Source organism: Sander lucioperca, chromosome 24 (assembly GCF_008315115.2).
Source record: "Sander lucioperca isolate FBNREF2018 chromosome 24, SLUC_FBN_1.2, whole genome shotgun sequence".
Lineage (NCBI taxonomy): Eukaryota > Metazoa > Chordata > Actinopteri > Perciformes > Percidae > Sander > Sander lucioperca.
The window spans coordinates 5,407,663-5,425,928 of NC_050196.1; the positions used below are offsets into that span (position 1 = coordinate 5,407,663).

An 18,266-nucleotide genomic window follows, 5' to 3' on the forward strand; every position below is an offset into this window, starting at 1 on the left:
AGAAGCAACTTTGGCAAATGTCGTAGTTGAAATGTTTCAGACTCCGATATCTGGGGAGAGAAAGAGAGAACGAAAGAGAGAGGTCAAGAAAGCAAAGAAAGAACACAAAAGGAGGAGGAAAGAAGAGACGTAGGAGTGGGGAAAAAAGCAGAGGAAAGTGAGCAAAGAAAAAAAAATGCAGATGGTGGAGAAGCAGGAATAGAATAGAAGAAAAGAAGGGAGAGAATCAATAAAAAGGGAAATTTACAGCTATGTTCTCTCCAGGATAGGAGTAGTTAACATTCTTTCAGCCCAGTACCTAAATGAGACATTTATTCACTGACCCTGGGACTGGGACTCTTCATTAAAATGAATCACTGCTCCTGTCATGAAGGGGCACACCAACAATAGAGCAGACACACCTCCCTTTACGGGTCCCAACCTTTAAGTTGGACAAAAAGCCTCCTGGACTTCACCAGTATTTTAAGGGTTGAGGTTACAAATATGACTGCAGTTCCGTCAATATAATCATCAATTATTCATATGTACAAGTGGGTTGTTTTACTGCCCTGCTGCTAGATTAAGGATACAAATACATTCACAAGCTTTTTCATAGCTATCACTCTGGTGACAGAGAAATGTAATTTTGTTTATACATAAGAGAAGACTCAAAAAAGGAGAAAATTGGTGAACATACCAAATTCTCATGAATCCCCCATACGTGCTAAAGGATGAATTTTGTTCGTAAGAGTGCTTCATGTATATAGAACAAACTCCCTGGTAACATCAATTTGGCGATTATCAATACAGCTTCTTTGAACAGATGCTGAAGCTTCTTGTTTTAAATAGCTGGTTATAATACATCTTACTGTGTGTTGTGATAAAGAGAACAGCTTTGTGGAACCAACCAGGCAGCTAGTGAGCCATCTCTCTTTTTCATTTGTTGCTGTGTATGTGCAACATATGGAAATGTGTATGAAAAATCTTCTTCTCTTCTCCTACTGTTTGAATAAAGAAGAACACTACAGTGACAAGAACGCTCACTCTTCTTGCAAAATGAAAAGTTCTTCTGTATTCATCTCTATGTTAAAAAGCAATGTCTTCACCCTGCGACAGTTATTGGAAGAACAGACTATGATGAGATGCAAAGATAACTAAAGAACATATAGCCAATGGGCTGCTCATTTATACTATAGACTAAAAATGTATAAATTAAAACATTATTTTGCAAAATCCCGATGCCATTGATCTTGTTAAATCACGTTCAACCCTTCTGACGATGGAAACTTAAAGATTTAGTGCTGCACCACAAAAGAGTATAATTATCATTCACTTTCATATGGGCTTAATTGAAAATTAAATACATTTTGTGTTTTGTTGCCCTCTATAAAGTGACATGATGAATATAATGCTTTACAACAAAATGGCTCCAATTCTGCTCTCTTCTTTTGATTAGACATTCAGATGTGCTGATCAAAAGGTGGATTACATGTAGTGTTGTTCCGATGGATGATGTCTACGATGGATGTGATGCCTACCAGTACATTCTTTAAGGCACATTTATACTGTAAAATGAGACGTTTTTGTGGCTCTATTGACCTGAATCCTATGATAGGACACTCCTTGCAGATGTTACACTTGGCCTGGTGCTTGGCAGTCTCAGCGGCAGCCACACGGTGCAGGACGGGTAACCACACCATGGACTGAGGCTCCAGGCGCATCCAGTCCAGGAACATGGCGGCTTCCAGTTCAGGTTTGTTGTTGGCCTGGCAAGAAGATGAAGTTACGGTAAGCATGGTTTGCAAATGACACAAAACAATAATAACAGCTTTCGACATGACTGACTACTACTTTTTGTGTTTTAGTGAGAATGAAAAAAACAGACTCAAGTAAATATTTAATGTGTCTAGCGGTAAAATGACCTTAAATACGCAGCATTGACAGGCAGGCATGTAGTGTCGTGGCTGTAATCAAAAGAGGTGTCAAAAGAGGTGTGGCTTTTTGTGTCTGTCACACGGTTCTGAATGAGATATATCAGCAGAGCAGTAACGTAATGCACAGTACACTATAGGGAAGGTGAATTCTTTTTATATATTTTTAATTGTCACCTGTGTTTTCCAGCATAAATTGATGCAGACAAAGGTACAAATAGGTATAATGCAGTAAATTAAGTGTTTAATGCTCAAAAATCTTCTGGGAGAGAACCCCCAGACCACCCACATCATAGCTCTGTTCCCAAAATCTGGAAACAATATGCCTTTGGGTTGCCAGGCCTGCTGTGATTAGTCCAGATGTCTGTGTCCAGGTGGAAACTTGTCCTGGCAAACTTTGGGTCACTATAGTGCTCTAGTACCAATTACGTAAGTGGGCCCCAGGGGATGAAGGGGAAAAAAGTTTGAGAAAGGCTGCCATAGAGCTCCATTGTCACACTGTTGCAACTGGGTGACATGTTCCTTCATTACCATCAACAATAGTTTGGAATCTTCATTTATTTTTTATTTTAATTTTGACTTCGATTTAATTTAATTTTAGTTTAGTTTAAGTTTTTCAGAAAAGTTTTGTTTTAGTTTTTATATATTTAGTTTTACAGTAGGTTGTTTTTATAAGGGCCAGGTACAACACATCCTGACCTGTGATGTACTGCAAATAATGACTGACACTGAGCTCCAGCTTCTTCTACCAGAGCTTCTACCACCGGGGCCCCGGCAAATACGTTCAAATGTCGATTATGTAGATATGTGATTTGTAAAAATGTTTTATATTTGATTAAAAATAAAGCATTATAATAGTCTCAACCTTATTTCCTGTATTATATAATGAACCAAACAGACAAGAGTGAATGTAAAAAAGTGTTTTAATACATTATGTGCATTTTTAAATATAATTACAGTAAAACAATGTAAACACAAATTAAATTACAGGACAGTATACTGTAGTAGCATATATTGACATACAATGGACTTAGAAACTACAAGTACACAAATGAAAATAAACTAAGAAAAAGGTTATTGTAAGTGTTAATTGAGTATCTCAGTAAAATATGATCAGTACATACTCTATTGGTCTATACCCTGGCTGTCAGAAGCCTTTGCAAACCTAGTGTTTCCTCCACAGAGAGACTGAAGGCTCCTCTCCCTCTGCTGCTCCCACGTCCTCCTGGTTGGTCTGCCTGCTGCTAGATGTGAGCTGTGATAGAAAATTATAACAAAGTTCCTTACACAAATCAAATGGAAACAAAGTTCTTATTGATAACTGTGCTTGGGTGATTTACAATTAAAATAACTTGCTTTCAAAGAGCCATTACCAAATGTTTAAGCTTTAAAAACACTATGAACACTTCCCTTCTGCTGACCTGCTTGCAAATGCAACAGAATATATGTAATTAGAGTTAGGATAGCCAGTCTTCGTCATAACTAGGAAAGTATAAATGAACATTGTTGTCTAATGTCATCCTCTTGGCAGCTATCATTACCGAGTTTCTTTTTATGCTATGCTATAATAAAGCACATAACTATAAAGATGAACCAGTTAAGCAGTGCTAACACTGCATATGCTGCACAATGTTTCATTGCTCTACAGTGAGAAGACGATAATTAATACAACTCCATTGAGTAAGGCCTCACTAAGCCTACATGATTCCCATGTCAAATTAGCTCAGTAACGTAGCTACAGTAAGCCAAAATTACAAATGCTAGCCAAGCCAGGTAATTTTGGCTGAAAAAAATGCTAACTTACATATCTTTACTAGCTAGCTAGTAACTTAACACAACGAAACAACAAATGTCTAGTAACCATGCTTACAACGTAAATCACAGACTATATATATATTATATGATCAATACTTACACTTTATTAAACTTGTAGGAATCCGCTGTTTAGAGCTGTTGAGTGTGTCCTCCAGACTCAGAGTCTCTAACGTTAGCTTAGCTGCACTGAGCTGTCACTCACATACTCCAAAAACTCATTAGCCAATAGCTTTGTGTCAGAATCGCAAACAAAGACTTTAGAATGGCAAACGAGAAAGCTGGGAGCAAAACTGCAAACGTGCTGGAGACAGCAAAAGACTGATTATTGAGAAAGAAGCAGCGCGAACTGTTAAAAAAATGACATATTAAACGAATAAAAGACCAATAGTTTACGACTACACAAATGTTTTGTTTACAAGTTTTAAGTTTTACCTTTGAGGTGATACTTGAAAAGTTTTGTTTGGAATTAAAGTCACAAAAATAATCCCATACTCTGGGCCCTATATTTTTCTGTTCCTGGTTGTCCTGTTAGTTCTGTTTCCTGTTTTATTTTGATAGTCTGTTTTCTGTCTTGTCATGTCCAGCTTTACTTTGTGTTTTCCCGCCTTAGTTGATTGTCCTGCCCCGCCCTGATGTGTTTCACCTGTTGTCTCACCTGTTCCTGGTTTGCTTGTCTCCTAGTTTATTTAGCCTCTGTGTTTCGCTTTGTGTCTTGTCAGATTGTTTTGTGTCCTTGTGCCGTCAGTTTGTGTGCTTCTCCGTGTCTGTTCTGGTCTGTTTCTACCCCTCTTGTATTTCCCTGGTTTTTGACTCCCTTGGCTTTTTTTGGATGCCTTTTCTTGTTTTGGAATCGGTTTTTGCCTGCTGCTTCATCCAGGACTCCCTTTGTTCATTTTTGTGTTTTGACTAATAAATCAGACCTAACAAACCTTCTCCTGCCTGCCTGCCTCTCCCTGCGTTTGGGTCCACTAATTCCTCGCTTCTCGCAACACCTGTTTTGCGTTATTATATGGTAATTTGACACCTAGCCATGCCCACACAGTTGGATATAAGTGCAAAAGCTTCGCAATTTAGCGTCACCAATTTAGCTTCACTTTAGTCATGGCGAAACATGAAAAATCAACACCTTGCCCTGCTTTTTAGCTTTGCAATTTAGCTTTGTGAAGATCTTTAGATTATACTGACCAAGTTTGAAGTGAATTGGGCTAAATCTGTAGGAGGAGTTTGTTAAAGTACAATCCCTAAAAATTGTCAAGATCTTCCATAATTTGAAAATGTATTTCAATTGCTTGTTGGTTTTGAGGGTGGGTCCAAGAGGCTTTTTTGTATGTAGGAGGGGGCTTTAACTTTGAAAACTTTTAGGGGGCGCTATGGAGCCAAATGCATAGAATAATAATAATAGAAAGAAGAAGAAGAATAAACATTTTAATTCCGATAGGGCCTTCGCCAACCAACATTGTCGGTGCTCAGGCCCTAAGAAGAAGTAGAAAAAGAACGAGAAACATTAGAATTTAAATAGGGCCTTCGCCCCCGACGATGTCGATGCATGGCCCGAAGAAGAATGTCTCTGCTCTAAATGAAATAGTTAGACGGGAAAAGAAAAAATAATCAGAGACAACATATCAGCTTTATCCATCACTTTCCCATCAGCAGGGACACTGGGAACTCTATGGTTTTGGAGTTTACATAGAAATGACCCCCCACATCTCCCCCTTTCACGGCCACATGCACGCTGACTCCTCAGAGGGAGCAGCTGGAATGAAGTTAAGCTATCTCCAGTAGTTTTAGGGCTAGATGAGAAACGGAGCTGGACAAAAATAGCTTCTCATTTCCGGCAGACGAACATCGTTTTTGTCGCTGCAGATTTTATCACCTGTAGCTAGCTAACTAATTAAGATAACATTAGCTCAATGAGATGGTTGGTCTGACTTTTAAGATGACTTAAGTAGGCATTTGATGGCTACATAAATGATGTCATGCTGAAACACTAAGGGTAAAGCTAACAGTTCCCAGCCAAAAACTCAACAACTCACCCAGAGCCAGTTAGTACTAGTACTACATATATAATAAGAATGCTCAGTATGTTGCATTTTACTGCTGTATATGTTTATGGTTGTGCTAATTTTAACTCCTTCATATACTATTTGGTAGTTTAATCTACATCAATGCATTTTATTCTATAGGTTCATTATATGAATACATAAAACAATTTGAATTCTAAATGTTTGTAGCCTCGCTGTCCTGTGGGGACCACAAATTGTCTAAAAAGTCAACTTTTCAAGAGCTCAGAAAACAGCCCTGTTTTAAGCTTTGTGATAATTCGTCAATTTCTGGGGTTCAGGATTTAAGCAAACAGCCAGTTTTCACAATATTCCCTTCGATGGACACAACTATGGTTTTACTTTCAGAATACATTTGAGAAAAAAAGCTACATTTGGTATCCAGAGTAGGGAGTTTTAACATGAAAATGCTGGATCATCTTTTGGAGATTAGGGATAATCCAGTCAAACAGCAATTGCTGGATTTGCTGCTTGTTATTTTGGCTCAAACGTTCAACATTAAGAAAATACAAAGGGAATGTTGGTCCTTTCCTCTTCATGCTTCTCTGTGCTGTCACACACTTTATGATGTAAACACCCATGTGCAGGTTGATATATGGTGTTCATTCTGTCCTATTTGTGAGATTTGTCCACGTTTCCCTTCTCTGCAGCTGTCAGAGCTCATTTGTTTGATCACGTACAGGCTTTCATTCACACAAGACACTCTCATTCTCTGGTCCTATTTACTGGAGTCTGTCATGCACTTGTTCTCCCTCTTATTTTTATTATTCTTGGTTTTATCAATGTTTTGGCCTTTTGTTTTCTGTAAATAAACCTGATGTAGTCTGACGTTTAACACTCAGTGGGACTGTGCTTATACGTTACCTTCATCTGGAGGGCCTAAGGCATCAGAGCAAATAGACATGTGGGCTATGGCAGCATTTGACAATCCTAGTGATCTATAACTCTAGAAAGTCAAACCAGACTGCTATCTCAAAACAACATACTTAGAAAGAAGTGTTTGTGTGTGTGTAAGAGTGTGTCACATACAAACTGGAAGCAGCTGCGGACGGAAGGCTCGATGTTAGAGCCCCCGAAAGAGGCAACCTCGCCGAGCTGCCGGGGGATCTGGATGGAGTCGTGGAGGAGGAGGCCCAGGCGACGCTGGTCACAGAAACCTGTTGCGCTTGCAACCTGTCTGAACAAGACTGGAGGATGGAGAAGGAGGAGGAGAACGATGATAGGTTTGCAAGGGAAATATGACCTCTACACACATTAGACCGGTTGGTTATAACTTGGTATTCTACCCATTTATGCTGGAGACATCCAATTACTCATAAAACCTGTGCTCCTCCCTCTATTTTCCAACTTTTGAGCTCAAGTGTATTTAAGTATGTAAGCTTTATTCTTTAAATACATTGTGTTGCTATTAGGGCTGTCAGCGTTAACGCGTTAATCGCGATGCGATTAAGAGCTGACGCGATGCGATTAAGGGCTGACGCAATGCGATTCATTTATTTATTTATTTTTTTTAATCGCATTAATCGCATGCCGGCATTTATTCATTTATTTTACACTTCACTCGGCTTCGCGTCGTGCCTAACAGGCTACTATTTTGACCCGTTGCAGCACCGTTACTTATCATCAAGCTGCCACTTCCTCCTAACACATCCTGCTGCTGGCTGCAGGCATGATGGAGAAAGACAGTAGCAATAACTCTGAATGGAGCTTTTTATTTTCCAAAACTCCCGGACGGCTCGTAGACAAGTCGAAAGCCATATGCACGTTGTGTAAAGCCGAATTAAAATATCACCGAAGCACGTCAAGCTTGAGCTTTCACCTACGAGCTAAGCATAGTAGTACAGTTAACGTGATGCTACCCGCTAACATGCTGGAGAGTGCTACTTGCCGACCTGTTGATGAAACCAAATCCCAAAAAATTACTACAGCTCTTGCGAAACGGGTGGCAACTAACTGCAGACCTGTCAGCATCGTAGAGGACTCGGGTCTTAAAGATATACTACAGTTGGCATGTTCTGACCTGTCTCGTTGCCGTCGAGGGAGACAGTAGTTTTCACCATACACAGCCTGTATGACACGGAGAAAGCAGCCACACTGGAACAGCTGCAAGGTGCTGCAAACGCTGTCTCATTAACCGGTGATCACTGGACGTCAGTGAGTAATCAACATTATTTAGGAGTTACTAAACACTATATTGACTCTAGTAAGGATAGGGATTTTTAGTTAGGTACTTGGAGGAATTGTGCAATAATGACAGATTCACACATTTTTCTTTTGTTTACAGTAAATAAATAATTACAAATCTTAAAATCAAGTTCATAAAGTAACTTTCTTTGCATTCATTTGATTCCCAATCAAGATACACTGGTAAAAATTGCTTTGGATTGTTAATATGTACTTAAAAACTGTTCTGAAATGCAAAATAATAGAATTTTAATCATGTGATAACTATAGAAATTCAGCAATTAATCGCGATTAAAAAAATTTAATCGTTTGACAGCCCTAGTTGCTATATCTCATCAATCACGATGTGATGTTACCATTAATTACGTGAGATCCAGCAGAAATATTAATGGGATTAATGCAGTTATACAAACCGCTTCAACAAATGGTTTTTATTATTGATAATGTACAAATTGATTGTTTAAAAACGCACACCATCTGGCTGCAGATCTGTGGTGCTGTGTGTTCACGTCCTGCCACTCTGCAATATTCAGACTATAAAATGATTTCTTGGAAAAGCAGATTAATGAGCCATTGTTTTCATGCTTCACTGTGATTGGCTCAAATGTTTCAGAGCAATGAGTGCAGTGATGTGACTGTCTAAGAGTGTATTAATTAATCACTACACCCGTTGATTTGAATCCTTTAGGTAAGTGCTGGTCTGTGTGTGTGTGTGTGTGTGTGTGTGTGTGTGTGTATTACTTACATCTGTATTTATCCTCCAGGTGAGCCTTGCAGAGTGAGATAATTCCAGTTTTGAATGACAGAGTCCGGATCTTTCCGGTGCGACCACTACCAACCAACAAAATGTGTCAGAGTATGTTAAATATTACTGAAATAGTGGAAACTGTTTTCTGTTTTTGCAGCATGCTACACTTACGTGTCGTAGACGTTGAGCAGCCAGTTGAGGCACATGTCCACGCACAGCGGGACATTGACCAGGTGAGAGTGGCTCTGCTCCAGCTGCTGGTACAGGCTGGTCAGACAGGTGACCAGCTGGGAGATGTCCAGCAGCTGCTCATTCTGCTTCAGACCATGCTGATCGAACACCTCGCACGCCATTGGCATGCTCAGCAGGTCCACTACAGACAAAGATAGTGGAGGACTGTTAAATAGCAGACAAACATACAGCTGTGTGTCCAACTGCCGAGCTTACACCATGCTTAAACTGGACCTACTGGGTTTAAAGGGTCCTTGAGCTCAATGCTGCTCAAGAACAGTAGTGAGAAGGCAGCCTTACTCCAGGGATCAACGGAAGTATCACATTATTCATCCTTATCATTCATGAAGTCCACTAAAGGACAGGCAGAGAGAGGAGAGAGGCCAAACACTCTTCAAATATCCTGGCAAGTTCAATGAGTGAACTGAATGTAAAAAAAACGGCTAAATGTGCAGTGTACAAGTTTGAATTTTTTGACCCACAAAACTGTCAACTTTTATTTTTGGCACACCTGTTGTTTTCCTTACCTACATTTTTTTCTCTTAAGAATACACAACATGGTGGACAGCAGAAGAGAGGCAAACAGAATAGATGCTGATGAATAGAGCTTTGAATTTTAAATCCAAATTCAAGCAACATGTCAAACATGAGGGCTACACTGATAACTAGAATACCATTTAAGAATTAAGATTATTTTTATTTATTAGGACAATGCACATTAATCAACATTTCTGTAAATGTGCAAATGTACCCAGCCGGCTAATTTTCAACTGTAGTCCTAGTTACCTAGCATGCATGTCTTTATGGTGGGAGTAGGGCTGTGCCGGTATAGTTTTTATCTTACCGCGCGGTGAAGAAGCAATGTATCACTGCGGTATGGCGGTTAACTGCAACCCCCTTACGAGAGTGTAGAGAGCATAAGTTAGAGCGAGAATGGCAGGGTTGTCGCCAGAAAATCCGGAGCACGTTTTTCTCCCATCCTGGAATGCTGTGTGAACTAGCCAGACCCTCCTCGACAGCGCTGTGGAGGAAGGTCTGGCAAAGCGAGACTAACGTTTATGTGTCTATTTCAGCTGAAAACGGAGAAATGTCTTTGCCTTCCCTACCGTGTATTATATTAAATGTTACCTGAAGAAGTAATTCATAATAAATCCCCCATAAAGCCTATTAAAATGGACTGTCCATCCGCTTGTGCAAAGCTGAAGTGACAAGCAAAGTTTTTTGAATATAGGATAGAAGAAAGTCGATGAGGATAATTACACAATGATTATTCATATCACATAACATCTGTTCTACTGTAACTTTTGCCAGCAAAAAGTAAAAAAAAGAAAATCCGGTGGTAATGTCATGTCACCCGCCGGCAATGCAGTGATGCGATTATCATCACAGCCCTAGATGGGAGGAAACCGGAGAACCCAGGGAAACCCACGCAAACAAGGGGAGAACATGCAAACTCCACACAGAAAGGCCGGACCCCAGACCGGGGATCAAACTCTGCAGTGCCTACTTGCTGTAAGGCAGCAGTGCTAATCACTGAGCCACCGTGGCACACATCCGATGCACCTCACGATTCTGGTTCTAAATAAAGCAGCATTAACTCATTTTTTACGCACAGCCGGCACCACAAGCTGCAAACACTGACTGACACTTACACTGACATACAGTGCATACGGAAAGTATTCACAGCGCTTCACTTACAGCCTTATTCCAAAATGGATTAAATTATTTTTTTCCTCAAAATTCCACACATAATATCCCATAATGACAACTTAAAAAAAGTTTGTTTGAGATTTTTGCAAATTTATTAAAAATAAAAAAACAAAGAAATCACTTACACGTACATAAGTATTCACAGCCTTTGCGATCAAGCTCAAAATTGAGCTGAGGTGCATTCTGTTCCCACTGATCATCCTTGAGATGTTCCTACAGCTTAATTGGAGTCCACCTGTGGTAAATTCAGTTGATTGGACATGATTTGGAAAGGCACACACCTGTCTATATAAGGTCCCACAGTTAACAGTGCATGTCAGACCACAAAACAAGCATGAAGTTGAAGGAATTGTCTGTAGAGCTCCAAGACAGGATTGTTTCAAGGCACAGATCTGGGGAAGGGTACAGAAAAAATTCTGCTGCTTTAAAGGTCCAAATGAGTACAGTGGCCTCCATCATCCGTAAATGGAAGAAGTTTGGAACCACCACTCTTCCTAGAGCTGGCCGCCCCTCTAAACTGACTGATTGGGGGAGAAGGGATTTAGAGTAGGGAGGTGACTAATAACCCGATGGTCACTCTGACAGAGCTCCAGGGTCCCTCTGGAGGAGTGGCTTCAGGATAACTCTGTGAATGTCCTAGAGTGGCCCAGCCAGAGCCCAGACTTGAATCCCATCAAACATCTCTGGAGGCATCTGAAAATGGCTGTGCACCGACGCTCCCCATCCAACCTGATGGAGCTCGAGAGGTTCTGTAAAGAGGAATGGGCAAAACTGGCCAAAGATAGGTGTGCCATGCTTGTGGCTTCATATTCCAAAAGACTTGAGGCTGTAATTGCTGCCAAAGGTGCCACAACAAAGTATTGAACAAAGGCTGTGAATACTTATATACATATTATATATTTGTTCTTTATTTCTAATAAATTTGCAAACATTTAAAAAAACATTTTTCATGTTGTCATTTTGGGGTATTGTGTGTAGAATGTTGAGGAAAAAATTTAATTGAATCCATTTTGGAATAAGGCTGTAACATAACGAAATGTGGAAAAAGTGAAGTGCTGTGAATACTTTTCGTATGCACTGTATATCAGCTTAAGGTTGTTATGGCTAACCCGTGTTCAACCCTTCTTTTGTCAATTCAAAACAAGCCAGTCAACACGGGTTGATCCATGGTCATGACAATTCAAATACGACCTGAGTCACAACCCGGGAGCGATGTATACCTATTACCTTGCATGCCGGAAATGGGCGGGGCAGTTTACACTCATATTCAATGAACAGCTAGCGTTGTCACATACTACAGTCCAGCTAAACACCAGGGGTCTCATTTATAAAACTGTGCGTAGAATCTTTACTATAAGTGTACGTATGCCCAAAAGCCCAAAATGGCGTACACCAAAAAAAAGTCAGATTTATAAAACCGTGTGTAAGCACACCTGTAAGCAATGTTCAATTTATAAACCAGAGATTACCTACAAGTGTGTGTACGTGGATCAGCCTCTTATCCCGCCCTGTACACGCCCATTTTTAACCATAAATAGTCAATGCAAAGCACCTCGTGAATGCAGTATATGAATGACACTGGCAGTTGTTACACCGAATCATGACGACTGGCGGAGAAAAAGCAAAAAAACTCCCTAGACGTTCAGGAATTGCTGCAAATTGAATTATAATTTTGGCCTGTGCACAGTGTAGGGAAACCTGATCTATAACTACGTGCATTAAAGCAGCCATATTATGCTCATTTTCAGGTTCATAATTGTATTTTAAGGTTGTACCAGAATAGGTTTACATGGTTTAATTTTCAAAAAACACCATATTTGTGTTGTACTGCAGTGCTCTCTCTCACTGCTGCAGATCCCCTTTTCAGCTGGTCTCTGTTTTAGCTACAGAGTGAGACCTCTTTTCTTCTTCTTCTTCTGTACTATCTTTGATTGCACTGCACATGCCCAGTAGCTCAGATGTAGATCATGTCAGCTAGCTAGCTCCATAGACAGTAAAAGAAAGGCTGTTTCTACAACTTCGGTCAATTACAAGGCAGGATTAGCTGGGAGACTTCTAAATGAGGGCACACATGTAAGTAGTTCTTTTGTAGATTATGGTGAACTTGTGTGTGTTGTAGCAGTGCTTTGCTATTGAGAACGAGGTAGCATGCTAGCGTTAGCATTAGCGTTAGCATGCTAATGCTATGAGCTAATGGTTGCGGTTAGCCTGCTCGTTTCGGCTTGTGACGTCACAAGCCGTGCCGATTTTGAACAGCTCACCCAGAGACTGAAGGCAGGACACATTCAGAAACCGTATCTCACTCTAAACAGCATGGATGGATTTTTTTTAAAGTTTGTATGTGTGTGGAAGCACCAGAGACACAAAATAACACCCCAAATCCCAGAAAAAGTGATTTTTTCATAATATGGGCACTTTAATAATACGTCCAAAACGGCAGGCATTACGGCACTCGGGGACAGCTTCGATATACCAGACGTATATAATAAGATTTAACAGAACTATATATTATATCCAAACAAGCCTTAGTGATAAAGTTGAAGATTATATATAATATTTATTTAAAAAAAACACTCAGCTGTCTGACATTTCCCTCTGGAGACAGCCGGTTTCCCCCAGAGTGGCGAGTACCTGTATTTGGACCGGGATGGCACTGTTCTGGCACGTTGCCCTCTCTACTGGACCCAATTCAGTACATAGATCCAAGAGCTCAGCTTTAGGGAATCTAAATCGGCATATTAGCCAGTCATCGTCATGGTCCCTGAAGCCTCTTTTTCTCCTGATTCTTCCATTAGCGTAGTCCTCCTGCAGGGCCAGCAGTGCCATCAAGCAGCATTACGCATGGGGGTCACCGCAGCATTTATGTTTACAACAATTTGTGATTGTTAACACCTTGCCAACACAGCATCAACTGGTGGTATCCCCCACCACGAGATACAATTTGAAGACGAAAGAAAGTCTAAGGGGCCATCCACACGGAGACGGTTTTTGATGCAAACGCACATGTTTAGCATCATTTGGGCCGCCCGTCCAAACAAATTCTGTAAATGCACTGCCTGAAAACGCACTTTTTTGAAACCTGGTCTCAGGGTGAAAAGGGAAAACGGCTCCCTTTTGGCTTCGTTTGGACGACGAAAACGTCCGTTTCGATGATGTCATCGCCACACCCCTCGACCTCTTACCCGCAGTCCCGCACTAATGCATGGCCACACACGACTGCGGTGAAGCTAAGCGAGCATATCCCATCTCCATGGTCAAACCAGCTCACTTCATCTGAATACTTTACTAACGTTAAACATCTAACGTTAAACATCGCTAAAGTAGCTGACCACTCCAGAAGCGACGTAACGTTAGCTCCTATGGTTATCTGTTTATAAAGTGGAAGTAGACAACTTATCAACTAACTAGCTAATCTGTCTGCTTATCAACTCCTTGAACAGATTATAGTAACGTTTACCACGGCTTATTGTAGAAAGGCTACCGCAAGAAAAACGTGTAGATTATCAAAAAGACATTGGATCATTGTTTGTTTGACTGCCGATGTTAGCTAGCAGAGCTAACGTTATGTCCAAGGATGTATTAAAAGAACGTTATAGTCTAGCCATGTTATGATGGGAAGTGGAAGTGACTATGCTCTTCTCCGTTTTTTGGCAAATTTCTGTAGCAGAAACAGCGCCTAGAATAGGCCTGGAATATGAAGTAGCGCGTTGAGTCATTTACAAATGGATCCGTTTGGACGAAACTATTCTTGAAACTAATCCAGGGAAGACGGGTAAAAAAAAGATCGGTTTTGTACGTGTGGACGTGGCCTAATAGGAAAACACACTTTTCTTCATGCAGGTTTTGTCACAAACAGTGACTCGGGCAAGCAAGCGAGAGAGAGAGAGAGAGAGAGAGAGAGCACATGGTGGCGCTGTGGATGAGAATTAAACGTACAATATTTTAGACTTTTGATGACTTTTGATGCGTGGAATTATGGGAGTTGTAGTTTTTATTGTTAAACACCATCCCCGATTACAATGCATCTGTTCACGGAAGAGTTTACCCATTCAAGGTTATTCACGTTACATTTAGTAACGTTTATTCATGTCATTCTAATAAAATAGCTGCAGTTTCCCCAACATAATTACGTTTTTCTTGATTCAATTTGTATTGGTAGCTGACCAGTTAGCTAGTGAGCCAGCAAGCTAACATTAGCCAGCAGCTAAAACCACTGTATCACAATATATTTCACATATCAACATATCACCTTTTGGATGTTTTCAACACTGGGTTGGATGGGGTTTGTTATAACGTTACTCAAGGAGGCTGAGAGACGGGTGTTGGTAGGGATTCCCGGGGGGGAACTCCGGGACGGCAAGGACGCTCGATGGCCATTGTCGGCAGCAGAAGATCTCCCAGCTACCCAGAATTATCTCCCCCTTCATTTTGCTGTAATCTTAACTAGTCGTGTTGGTGCCTAACCCACCTTTTTTCGGGTTAATTTAGCTAACTGTAAAGACAGCTAAACGGGAAGGGGGAAGAAATTCGGTCGGGAGGAGATTTTCGGCACGAACACTGGTAGCGCTAACGGAGATGTAGCTAAGGTTATGGATAGCCGCTGGGTTTGATATGGTCTGTTTGCTTCATTAAACTGCCGTTAGCATTGTTAGCGCCCGGCACCGGAGTTAAGTGCTGGCCGGGTTCGAATTGCTGTAATGATAGTGGCTGGCTGCAAGCTGACTGGGGGCTAATGGTAACTAGCTAGCTATATAGTAAGGTCTGTCTGCGCCGGGGGAGTGAGGCAGACCGACCGGGGTGTGCTAGCTGGCTAAATTAGCATTAGATTAATCGTCTATCTATACAGCTAACGTGCTGTTAACCATTGTCAAAACAATCATACTAAAAATAACTTTATGAGCGTGTTGAACGATGTTGTAACCTCATAATGTTACCCACCATGCATTAGCATTAACGTTAGCTACTTGTCAACCAGCACGTTATAGTAACATTAAGCTGGATCGATATTGAAATGTATCAATAAATAAGGTCTCTGTTGTATTACTGTGTTGCAAAGTGGCATGTCATTAATTACAAAATGATGCTGTGTGGCAAAAAAAAGCAGTATTATAGTTATGAGTATTTCTTTCTTTGATGTAGGTATAATCTGGGTTCCAGTGTTTTGACGGAAGTTACAAGTAACTAGAGGGTGAAAGGTTATATGACGCCACTGACAGGCGACTAAAGGAAACGTCCTGTGTCAAAAAATAAAATAACAGATTTCTCTGGGTTTGAAATTTTGTGGAAACATTTGGGATAGTGTAAGAACACAACTTATAAAAATATATAACATAGGTATGGTTGTTTTTGGACATTTTAATGCAGAAATGTTACATATTGTATCTTTCAATAAAACTTATTTTCATACGTTTACAGGCAGCTTTCTTCAACGCAACTTCGATACCGTTCTCCAAAGTTAATTTGGGCAGAGCAGTGAACATCCGGACACTTTGGCCACTGTCATTATTCCTGTGCTGAAGAAAACAAGATCAGCCTGCCTGAATGACTACCAGCCATAGTTCCCTCCAGGCACATCTCACTATGTATGTGGATCCTTGATTTCCTGACAGACAGACCCCAGGTGGTAAGGGTGGGCGGACACACCTCTTTCACCCTCATCCTTAACACCGGAGAATACCAGGGCTGTGTTTTGAGTCCCCTGCCTGAACACATGACTGTGTAGCCACTTTCAACTCCAATAGCAGCATTAAGTTTGCTGACGACACAGCTGTTGTGGGTCTGATCACAGACAACAATGAAAAGGCCTACTTAAAAGAACTAAAGGACCTAACCTGCTGGTGTCAGGACAACAACCTACTCATGAATGTCTAATGGCGCTTACCCAATGATAGTACCAGCTCTGCTTGGCCGCAGTGTGACATCCTCCATTTTCCATATTACCGACTCATTCGTGAGGCGAGCGACACACACACAGAACGTCGAAAGTGTGTTGTTTTTGATTCTCGGCATGTGGCTGTTGCCACAGCCAGAAGACAAATTGTGACGATTTTCTCTGACCAATCAGTAGTCTGCAGGTTTTCACGTCACCTTTTGGTATCGCCTCAGCTCGCTTGGAACCTCAACGGAGGTGATACTAAAAAAAGTACCTGTTGGCAGGTACCAGGGACTTTTTTTCATAATGGAAAAACAAAAAAGGTGAGTAGAGTCGAGGCGAGTCGAGCAGGTACCATGTAATGGAAAAACGGCATAAAGAGATGATAGTAGACAGCTTCAAGTACCTAGACGCTGCATACTGACTCAGTGGTGAGAAAGGCAAGACAGAGACTGTTTCACTTCAGAGACCTGAGGAAACACGGTCACAGGGCAGAGTATTTGTGTTGGGTTATAGTTTGTTTTGCAAGTATATTTTGGTTTACTGTGCTTTATTTATTCCTGATTTGTCATGTGTTTTGCATGTTAATTTACTTGCTGTGCTTTAATTATTGATTCAATTTCTGTTTCTGCATGTTTACTAGTTAGGGGCCGAGCAGCTTTAAAACCTTTTACTGCATACAGTAGTATAAACAAATCCTGCCATTTCTTCCAAATTAAATGTTTGATGTTCATGGAAAAAAATCACAACATCCGAAGATCACTGTAGATTTGGTGTGCAAAATTTCAGAATTTTATCTAAAAAAAAAAAGTTTGAATTGTGTCCTCATCTACGCATTACAGTCAATGCTAAATAGAGCATCTTAAACATCAGTTTGGCATTTATTGATCTTTTTGAAAATAAATTACAGGCATCTCTATGTTGTCTTAAAGTACACTGTTGTGGTTTTGGACATTTCTGTTGCCTGTTATTATTACTCTGTATGTTTCCTGTTGTGTTTATTGTATTCTGTGGTCTGTGTATATTTCGTTGTGTATATTTCTGTTCCCTGTTGTGTATATTTCTGTTTCCTGTTTTATTTTGATAGTCTGTTTTCTGTCTTGTCTAGTTTTACTTACTGTGTTTTCCCGCCTTGTCTGATTGTCCTGCCCCGCCCTGATGTGTTTCAACTGTTGTACCACCTGTTCATTGTTTGCTCATCACCTCTTGTATTTAACCTCTTTGTTCCCCTTGTCTCTTGTCAGATCGTTCTGTGTCTTAGTCCTATCAGTTTGTGTGTGTTTGTGTGCTTTCCCCGTGTCTTTTCTGGTCAGCTTCTACCCTTCCTGTATTTCCCTGGTTTTTACTCCTCTGGTTTTTTGGATTCCTTTTTACTTCTTTTTTGGAATTGTTTTTTTGCCTGCGTCCCCCAGGACTCCCTTGGTTCTTTTTGTGTTTCGATTAATAAATCCTCGAGCTCAAACCTTCTCCTGCCTGCCTGCATTTGGGTCCTTTAATCTCTGGAAGCGTGACATACACAAATTCTCCGAATTTTCTAATGAGAATTTTTTTACTTTCAGTAGCTTGAAATTCTGCATTTTCATGCAAGCCTGCTCCTTGTCAACTAGGCGTTGCGATGCCACATCACCCAGATAATAGCTCCATGAGATCAGAACCTGCCTACAGCCTCAATGGTTCTGAGTTCGAGCTGATCATACATGTATCTAATCAGGCATTGTGCTGTGGACAACTGCCCA

At 40.7% G+C, this 18,266-nt stretch overlaps 1 protein-coding gene across 27 annotated transcripts in view; it reads right to left on the reverse strand.

Annotated features, from left to right (window-relative positions):
* Nucleotides 1-18,266, reverse strand: part of dmd (dystrophin) — a 458,768-nt gene that overhangs the window by 27,809 nt on the left and 412,693 nt on the right. For all 27 annotated transcript variants that reach the window (XM_035998529.1, XM_035998533.1, XM_035998526.1 and 24 more), the window contains 5 exons: nt 8,889-9,090; nt 8,715-8,800; nt 6,815-6,972; nt 1,579-1,745; nt 1-50 (listed from right to left, as the gene is read on the reverse strand). The exon at nt 1-50 is cut by the window's left edge and continues 62 nt beyond it. In XM_035998529.1, the coding sequence (XP_035854422.1) occupies nt 1-50; nt 1,579-1,745; nt 6,815-6,972; nt 8,715-8,800; nt 8,889-9,090 (663 nt within the window). The remainder of the gene's footprint in view (nt 51-1,578; nt 1,746-6,814; nt 6,973-8,714; nt 8,801-8,888; nt 9,091-18,266) is intronic.